The sequence below is a fragment of the Zonotrichia leucophrys genome, chromosome 6 (genome assembly GCF_028769735.1).
Source record: "Zonotrichia leucophrys gambelii isolate GWCS_2022_RI chromosome 6, RI_Zleu_2.0, whole genome shotgun sequence".
Taxonomy (NCBI): domain Eukaryota; kingdom Metazoa; phylum Chordata; class Aves; order Passeriformes; family Passerellidae; genus Zonotrichia; species Zonotrichia leucophrys.
Window position 1 is genome coordinate 8,279,214 of NC_088176.1, and position 10,069 is coordinate 8,289,282.

Below are 10,069 nucleotides of genomic sequence, written 5' to 3' on the forward strand. Positions count from 1 at the left end.
AAGGCCAGAGGAGGCCACAAGGATGATTTGAGAGCTGGAGCAACCCCTCTGCTATGGAGACAGGCTGAAAGAGTTGAGCTGTTCAGCCTGGAAAAGACTCTGAGGAGACCTTAGAGCACCTTCCAGTACATAAAGGGGCCAAACAAGAACTGCAGAGGGACTTTTGATAAGGGCATGCAGTGATAGGACAAGGGGAAATGGCTTCAAACTGACAGAGGGCAGATTTACATTAGAAATTAGGAAGAAATTCTTGACTGGGAGGATGGTGAGGAATTGGCACTGGTTGCCCAGGAAAGCTGTGGATGCCTTGTCCCTGGAATTGTGCAAGACCAGACTGGATGAGACTTTGAGCAACCTGGTCTAATGGAAGATGTCCCTGCTGATCACAAAAAGGCAGGAAAAATGGTCTTTTAAGTCCCCTCTAACCCAAACCATTCTGTGATTCTAGGTTCCCTCACACTTCAGTGTATTTTCCTCCCCCATAACTGACACAAGATTTTAACAAATGCTTCCACGTCAGCAAAATGTTACTAAACCTGCAAAGCACCTCTAATATCAAGACATTAGATATAAATCATGCTCCTTCCCCACCCCATTCTTCTGCAGATAAAAGAAATTCCAATACTGAAAGTCAAATTTTCATGTCTGAAATACCAACCTAAGGGTTTTACGCCACATCAAAGCATTGTTCTGTCATTGTTCATAAACTGGCATCTGCAACTTCTAAATTAGACTGAAATGGAAACATGAGAAAACTGAGCTTCAACTCCCAGTCAGTAACACTGAAAACATGGCAGCTATGAAATGCCAGGCTCAGGTGTGTGTTAAGTGAATTGGGAAAGAAAGCTACTTAAGTCCTCAGAAGTTGGTTCTTGCATCCTATTATGCAAAGATTTATTTTACCTCCTGATGCTTGCATGGTTTGTGCTAAGGGATTCCTCTCCTGTCTGACTGACTCTACAGTGATCTTGAGCCTAATGATTTTATGTTACCTAAACAGGAATAAACAGAGGTCCTCAATAAAATTATTTTTACTTCCTAAACTCAAATATTTACAAGTGGTCGGACATGTCTGTGTAGTCAAGGAAAGGAACTTTTAGACAACACTCACTTCCTGTAAAATGTACCTGCTTCTGAAGTGATCCTGGCTTAAGGCACTGGCCTAACAAAAGCATCATTATTTCCTTCTGTGTTTGGATCCAGTAACTACATAACTTGACACAAAAGAATTTTTCTTCCATCAAGTAACATTTCAGGATCCAAAGCAGAATTGCAGTTACCACTTTCCATAGAAACTATTGTGTTTTAGACTGAGTTTTACAGTAAATCTTTACATCTTCTGTCTCAAATTAATACTAAAACAGGAAAACATTTAGTAAACAGTCACATGTGTAAATCTGAGATGTTAAAGCTCAACTGATACAGTACTTGAACTTCCAAAGGTCACATCCCACGGAGAGCTGATGGGCTGCTCTTCTCCTTTTGCTCCACCTTCCTTATCAACACCTTGTACCCCAATGCCTGCTACAGTGGTCACCACCTGCAACTCCAGGTCAATCTGTGTGAAGCAAAATGACACATTAAATGAAGGTATGAAATTAACTTGACCAAAGTTACAGACAATTTGAGATAGATGTCAAAATCAGAGAAATCCTAACAAATATCAGGGATTTGTTTGGGTTTTTTCAGGGAAATAATTAATTTTACCACAATGCTTGCTGATGGACAGGGAGTATGGAGGTGGAGAAGCAGCAGGAAGCATGAAAAAAACACATAAATGGAATTCTATTCCATGTGCAACAAAAATTAACACTGCTCTGTCAGCATTTGCTCAACAGCTGTAGAAGAAATCATCACAAATTTCTGGATAAATACTTAAATAAACAATGGATATGGTTTTTAAATTTTAAGTTCATATAAGAATAGGACATAACTCACATACTGTAACAGTATTACCCATCTCCATATAAAATAATCTGTACAAAGGCATCTCAGATGCATTAAGGGTGCACCTCCTCTGATCACAAATGGGACATTGGTGAGGACCCAAGACCAAGATTTTTTGAGATGCACACAACACTTTAAATAATAAGGCAATATTATATGGCATCACCAAATTTACCTTCTAATTATCCTAAATTTAACCTAATCTAATGTAAGATCCAATTCCTACATGCTAAAACTTTGCAAGTGTTTCATCAGAAAGAAAACACTTGCAGCCAGTTCTGGGCACTTACCTGCATTTGAGAGCCAAGGGAAGTTTGGATATTCACTGCACCACAGCACTACAATAACTGTAGATAAGAATCTGATACTACTGGAAGTGAAACAAAACCAGTTTTTGCTTCCAGTACTAAGAATAGAAGTTTCTCAAAACAGGAAAGTAAGAGTGACTAGGAAAAAAAACCAAACTAAAAGCAAAACCCTGTTATGCTCTAAGGAATAAACCACCTCATCTGCATTTGAAAGGAAGCACAAAAATATATGTAGCCCTTAAAAAAAACCCAGCAGAAAGCATTTCGTTATAAGATAGTGGACCAAATTTTCTTTCTTATGTTATTTGGAGAGTAATTCATGTGGTGTAAATTTTCACCTTTTAAACTTTGAATTTCCTTATGGAAAATTTACCTTTCTAATTAGGTGATTTTCTGTATCAGCTACATAAATAACATTGTTTTTTATAGCAATTCCTTGTGGTGAGTTGAAAGCTGCCTCTGAAAATCCTCCATCTCTCCTTCCACTGTTTGGACCTATAAATAAAACACAGCAAACTCAAAAGTAATTTTTGAAAAAAGTCACTTTAAAAATAAAGTGCACACATTTAAACCTCTAGGAGAATTACATACTCCAGGAGCTGCTTTCACAGCAGCAACTTATACATTTTATATTATTACTATTTGGTGTAGTCTCATTTTAGTCACTGTGCTATGTAATCAAAATAGCCTGGTGCTATTAAGCTCTGAACTCTGCTTTTTTAAGCTCATATTTTAAAGAGAAGTCTTTAGAGGAGTGTTCTAGAGGAGTCCTAATAGGGCTTTAAATTGCACTAAAAAACAACAACAACAATGGAAGACAGAAATAAAAAACAACAGGTTTTTGGTTTTTTTTTATTCTTGACTACATCAAAGCAAGCCAACAGGAAAAAAGATTTTCAAAGCTCAACTCCATATCATTGGTTTAGATTTTGGTGTAATCACAAATGAAACTAATATTTGATTAGCAACATTTTCTCATTAAGAAAACTAATTAGGGAAAAGATGCTATGGAACTAATTACACAAAAGAACACTAAGAATGATGGAGTGGCATTGTTCTGCATACAACAGCCAGGAAATAGAAAGGAACACAGCCTGAAGGTAGGCACTGTACTTCAGGAGGCAGCAGTTAAAGTGCATCAGCAGGATGTGTCAGCAGAGGACATTTAGGTATGAGTTACATGTGTACCATGATTTATGATGCAAATAACAATTTCAACCTTTGTGCATGCCCACATTTATTACTGCTTTATCAACTTCATTACATTATTTTCTGCCCACTGAATCATTTCACTGAGTCACTGAAACACACAAACTTTTACAACCTCCTGTCAGAAATCAATTCAGACCTTATCAGACACACAGGACTGAAGCACTGCTGTGTCAGATTCCTGTCAGATTCCAGCAGCTCCCCTTTGAGTGTGAGGGTGCACATTCCCAGGGAAGGGAACAGCACTCAATGCCACAGGAAGGAAGGTACCAGTCTGGAGCTTAGGACACTCCTGAATTCCTGCTTAATGACTGCCCCAGAACACTAAAAGGTAGCTTGTAGGCAGAGACTTCTCACATATCAAGCAGAAATTCTCTCATATTCATTGTAAGAAATTCTGTTTGCACATCCTACAGGAGAAAGGTATTTAGGATAATGCCTTAATGATAAATCAGGTTGACTTGGATAAATAGCCTGTCTAGACATTGCAGTGTTACTTCAAATAGCAAGAGAATTTTTCCTCCTTTCTTTAAACAGAAGAGCATTTTATGGGATTTGTAGGATCCTGCCCTGGGGCAGGCATTAGTCAATTCCAGACTAAGTAATACAGGACACATCAGCACACAAGTCCTGATTCTGAGACATAAACAAACCATTGTTTTCAATAATCTGAGGACTCAACTGCTTCCTAAATCTGTCTATTTTGGTTGTCCTAACAGTTACATCCTTGCTGCACTAAGATGTAACTGCCATTTTAACAGGTTTAAAAAAAGAACAATTTCATTTGTGAAACAGTAAAGCATACAAAGTGTGTGCAAATTGTCTTCATTTGCATTGTAAAGAACATTGTTACTTCACAAAAGCAACTGGATGTTAGTTTTCTAGAGCTGAGATGTAACTTATATAAAATCTGTAACAAATGTAACTAAATTTAAAATATTTTCACTATTTTCATAACTTAGTTATACATTATCATCTCAGATTTGATGAGAAGGTCTTTTTATATGTACTAAGGCAACTGCATTATTAGGTGCCTGTTTACCTACTGGAATGCCACTGTTCTTAGCTATTCTCCTCTGCTTTTGAAACCAGAGGAAATCCTATATAGGAATGTTCTTCCATTGAAAAAACTCAATAACCAAACAAAAAATACACATGAAAAACCTCTTTTCACACCACCACCACAACTCAAAATTCCCTTCTATTGGAAGGGGAGGCATTCCAGTCTCTGGTCATTTCTCTGCCTTGCTGCTTGATGCAGATGTATATCCTTCACACCTAAAACCATCTGCAACTCCTTCACAGGAATACAAAGTGCATTTCTGTAATTCATTTTGGACATCACATGAAAACATGAACTTTAGTCAATGAAGCAATGAAAAACAATTAGGCATCTCTGACAATTGCATTAACAGTCTCCCATTGATGGCCTTACACCACATCCCCCCAAATCGAGTAAAAGTGATTTTAGTACAAAACAAAATTCTGGCAATGCTTACAAACTGCCATGCCCTGTAGGAAAAGAATCAGCAAACAGCCTCTACTCCTAAACTGAAATTGCTATAATAAACTTACAGATATGTCCTTACCTCCAATAGTGTGCAGAATTTGTCCATTTTTCCGAGTAACCAAAATCCTGTGGTGCCCAGTGTCTGCTATGACCAACCTCCCTCCTGAATCATCTACAGCCACTTTGCCAGGAAACAGCAGAGGAGAAGGTGGGAGGGAGTCTCTGTACAGCTTTATTCCAATGCTGTTGTCTTTGATTTGTCCTCTTTCCTTGTAGAATTTCAGTGTTATAGAAGTAAATAAGAACAATTTCTCTCTGTGTCCCTCTCCAACAAGAGAGAACAGCATATTCCCACGAGGCCCAAGAATGACCAGGGTTGGCCAGCAGGACACTTCCAGCTCGTGCCACAGCGTTGCATCTGCATCATTTACTACAGGGTGGACAATATTGTACCTCAGAACAGCACTTTTAATGTTATCCAGGACTTTTTCATTTGGGAATTTCGCTGAATGGACACCAACAATAACAAGACCGTCTGCAAAGAAAAATGAAGTTGTGCCATTGAAATGCATTTGAATAATAATACAAAAAAAAAAGAAAAAGAAAAAATTAACAGTTCTCTCATAATCTGACTGACCACTTCCCAGAAGGAGAGAGGATTTGAACAAACAGAAAGCAATTACATTATAAGGAATATAGATAGTTCTATACAGAAAATACTGAAATTCAGAAATAAATATTAGGTAAAACCACCAGATTTTAGGACCATTATCTCCCCAGCTGGCTGATGTGAATTGTTTTCAGTTCTTGACCCTCTATATATAAGCTAGAAAATACTTTCAAAATAATTGTGGGTAAGTTGTAGCTGTTCAACTGATACTTTGGGGTTTTTTTAAGATACTTAGGACACCTCTTTGTCTTCTGATTCCTGTCTACAACCAGAATGTTTTAGAAAATTCTTCTTCACAGTTAACTAGAAGCCACAAAAATAACACCAAATCTTGGAATTCCAGAATTACCTGGACATATCTGCTTCTGGATAGTTAAAGATATAATGAATAGGCCTCCAAAATCAATACAGTATTCTGTATTTCAAATAAAAATGGCAGCACTGACAACTATGACAAAAAGACAAACAACACTCATTACAAACAAGGTAGGCTTAATATAACAATTTCACAATGAAAAATTAAAAATTCACTATAACTGATAGAGTCTTATCAACTCTATTGGAACAGAATGTTGCAGTATCAGACAGCTGAAGCTGTGCAATCTGCTGAAATCTAAAAAGCAGGTCAAATATTTTAACTGTGTAGGGATCAGCACCAGTGCTTGTATCTGTCCTTCAAAAACATCATTAAAGCTAGAAAGACAATTCTATAGTCAGCACCTGAACAGCACAAGTAAGGTACAACATCCCCTCATGAGGAACACTGCTGTGGAAATGATGGATGCAATGCTCAGAAATAACAATATACACTCCATTTAAAACACTTTCTTTGAAGGATTATAGCAGAGCACAACACTGGATTTATGCCAAGCTATTTCTGAATATTAAAAAGTACTTCCTCTTATAGAAGTAATTTCTGGACTGCTGATAACATGAACTGAATATGCACTGGGGTTTAAAATAACTTTCTGAATGCCACTTGAAATACAGAAATAGCACCAGTGAAGATAGCAGTGAGAGCATATCAGATAAAGATGCTGAGAGACATTCAATCCTATGGAAAGCAGTCTTCACTTTGAAACAGATCTGCTGAACTTCCAGACAATAGAGCCATGGCACATGTGCTGTAACATTTATAATGATTTAGGATCACCCTAACATTACAGCCTCCTGTGCTTAAACTTCTCTCTGGTGATCACCCAGCTGAAGTTTCAACAGTTCCACGTAAGGGCATTTGAACAAATCAGAAACAGCAATGGAGAATCAAACATTATAACGTTATTTACTACATATATATTGTATTTAATACAATATTTAAGAACTGAAGGTAACTCTGTTCTTCATCTCCCTGTTCAGCCAATTAAAATATCCCAGATAAGTGAGCAGCTGACACACTCTGTGTAAGACTCCAGCTTATCTCTGACAAGCCATCATGACAAGACACTGCATTCCAAACAGAAATTACCCTTCATTTTTATTCAGTCAGAGTGAGAGACTGATCTCATTTCAGATGTGACTTAAAAGACCATAATTCCCTCTCTAGAATAAAGGACTATTAATGGTATACAACATGATGCCAATACCAAAATAATTCTACATTAAGCTTACATATTTTGTTATTCCAGTTCCAATGGAAAAAAAAAAAGTGATCTACATCCTATTCTACCACCTGTCTATATCCACTCTACCACCTTCACTATATTCTTCTCAGAGCTGGTTCCTGAGTGAAGGAAAGAAAGTTACCTTTCTTTGAGCCTGTATTTCACATTCTTGAGTAGCTTTTTGAGAGTCACCTTATTTATAGAGGCATCAGATTTGGGCTTTAAGCACACATCCTGTTTGCCTAACTACACAGACACTTTATTTAACCCATTTAAAAATGTGATGGAAGTACACACAGTCACCTTTTTTAGGCTACTTAAAAAGATTAGAAGACATTTTTAGACACCCCTGAAATACTGCCAGCAGTTTAGTAACCAGCAACAAAGTGACTCAGCTCCTCAGCCTGCAACAGTGCCAGGAAATTCTGTTCTGAGCCAGCCAAAGCACTTTTACCTTTATCAGAGTACTGGTGCTCTAAGGCATGGAGGTCAGGCAGCAGGTGCAGGCAATTGATGCAGCAGTAAGTGAAGAAATCCAACACCACAACTTTTCCACAAAGGTCTTTGTGAAGAGAAATAGGACCTTCAGTGTTTAACCATTGCAGATCTGGAATTCAGAGAACAGTGACAGACAGTTAGGGGAAGGGTAGGGAAAGGCACCAACACCACACAATGTTCCTGGTACTTTTAACCTAAACACAAAATTAAAAACAAAAAAAGAAAGAAAAAAAAGAGTTTGGCATCCCTTTTTATGCAGGTAGAAAAGCAAACAAAAGGTCTTTTATTTATGCAACTCATCCTTATGTTCCGCAATTCTTCATAATTAATAAATGAAAATATTATCAATAAGATTCACTGTCACATGAAAATGTAGTTTGTAACTTTATATAGACACTTTTTAATTGAAAGAACATGTAAGCCTCAGAAAAAAACTCATACATTTTAAAAAATGATCTACATTATTCAACCCCCAACAATGCCATTTGGGTAACAAGCAATTATTTAAAACTCACATAAAAGTTACTAATAGTTTAAACGTGTTAAACTCTTAATGATTTTTTCCAACAGTTCTGTAAAGAACTGATTTCAGAGATCACTGGAATATTCTTGTGCTTATAACTTTGATCTTGATTTTCAAAGGTATCAATTAATTCCATCACATGGGAAGAAATACAACTTTTTCAGAATTCACACAACAGTACTCCTGGTCATTTACTTTAAACACTTGACATGAGACAGGAAAACATTCTTTCCTCCTCTGATCCCATTACAGGTATCAAGATAAGGAATAAATATCTAGAATGTGGTCTGCCAGTACTATCTCTTAGCTTTTCTGAAAATTATAAAAGGAAAAGACAGTTATGATAAAATGCAAAGCTAACTGGTTTTTGAACTTTCACTTTGACAGCTTCAGAAAATAAACTCTTACAGCTCCAGAAGCTATTCCTACTCAAGTCAGCAGGAGGCTTGTTTTGTGTTTCACTAAGAGGAGGACTGTTCTCTATCTCTATATATTTATAAACATAAATGGATGCACACACGATTAGCTTTGGTGAGAATAATAAGAATATTTCAAGTATATGCATTACTCCCACAGTGTGGGAGCTTTGCTGTTCACTTGCTGCTCCCCTTTTCACTAAAATTAAAGTACCTTTCATAGATACGGGCTACTTATTTGAGTTCTTTTTAGAGGAGACACTAAGCCTTGAGAGAACACTGAAACAACACTAATGCCAAAAGCTAAAATTCAATTTAGGGCCCCAAATTTAGACGGAGAGAGCGTTCCTTTTTGCTCACCAGGTTAAAATCTGTAATTCATTCCCATGATATGTGTGATTTTAACCCTGAAGCTCACCTCCTGAGCTGCCTTGCAGCGTGGTGTGAGCTCCCACAGCTGCAGGGAGCCTCTCAAAGGTTACAAAGACCCTGAGCAGGACCTGCAAGATCTTACATTTGGATTTCCTCCTTGCCACAAGGAGAGACAGAAATGTGTGAGAGGGGCAAACCACCGAAGAATGACATCTCCAGCACAGTTTGTATTACCCGGGGCATGAAAATTGGCAAGCGCTAAGGCTAAGTCATGGAGAGAGAGCTGGGGAACATCCTCAGGGATGCCCCGGGAAACCAAGAGAGCTCACAGAACGCAGGGAGAGTTAGCAAGGTTCTCACTGTGACCACAGGCGACAGATAGAAATTCACAGCACAGATGGGAACAGATTTAGAAGAGCGCCTTTACAAAACGTGTTTTTTCCAGCCAGTACCACGAAGAGGATGTTTAAAGGGGTTCTTTCGCCTTGCCCTTCGCTCCTGGCGCTCCCAGGAGTGCCATCTCCTGTATTTCAGGTGTCATTTAACCAGCGGCTCCCGGGGCCGGCCCTGCCCGGCCTCGGAGGCAGCGGCAGCTCCAGGCAAAGCCCACACGGGGAGAGCCCCCCGGCCCCGCCCGGGCCGCGCCACCCACCTCCGCCGAGCTCGGGCACCGTCAGGTCCCGCTCGCGGCTGTCCATTTTCTTCAGGTACTGGTAGACCAGGTTCTCCTTCTCCTGGGCGGTGTCGGCGTCGAGCAGCGCGTACTCGAGCTGTGTCTGGGCGGGCAGGAGCCCCGCCAGCCCGCCCGCCGCCATCGCCGCACCCGGGCGCTGTTTACCGGCCTGGCGCTTCACCGCCGCACATTCGGCACCGCCCGCGGCTCCGGCGCGGAAAACCGCGACTCAAGAATCAAGTTAAGCACAAAGTACAGACACGTAATAACTCGTCTGTCTCAAAGCCGGAACTCCTCACGTATTCCGTGTTTTTACGTATCCTTGGTTTCCACAGCAGCACA

The 10,069-nt window shown here is 39.2% G+C and overlaps 1 protein-coding gene across 1 annotated transcript in view; it reads right to left on the reverse strand.

Annotated features, from left to right (window-relative positions):
* NHLRC2 (NHL repeat containing 2) overlaps positions 1 to 9,984 on the reverse strand; it is a 30,745-nt gene extending 20,761 nt beyond the window's left edge. Inside the window, exons 1-5 of the mRNA XM_064716663.1 lie at positions 9,707 to 9,984; positions 7,700 to 7,852; positions 5,054 to 5,509; positions 2,629 to 2,750; positions 1,429 to 1,558 (exon numbers count right to left, since the gene is read on the reverse strand). Coding sequence (XP_064572733.1) covers positions 1,429 to 1,558; positions 2,629 to 2,750; positions 5,054 to 5,509; positions 7,700 to 7,852; positions 9,707 to 9,869 — 1,024 coding nt within the window. The 5' untranslated portion in view covers positions 9,870 to 9,984. The remainder of the gene's footprint in view (positions 1 to 1,428; positions 1,559 to 2,628; positions 2,751 to 5,053; positions 5,510 to 7,699; positions 7,853 to 9,706) is intronic.
* Positions 9,985 to 10,069: the final 85 nt, after the last annotated feature.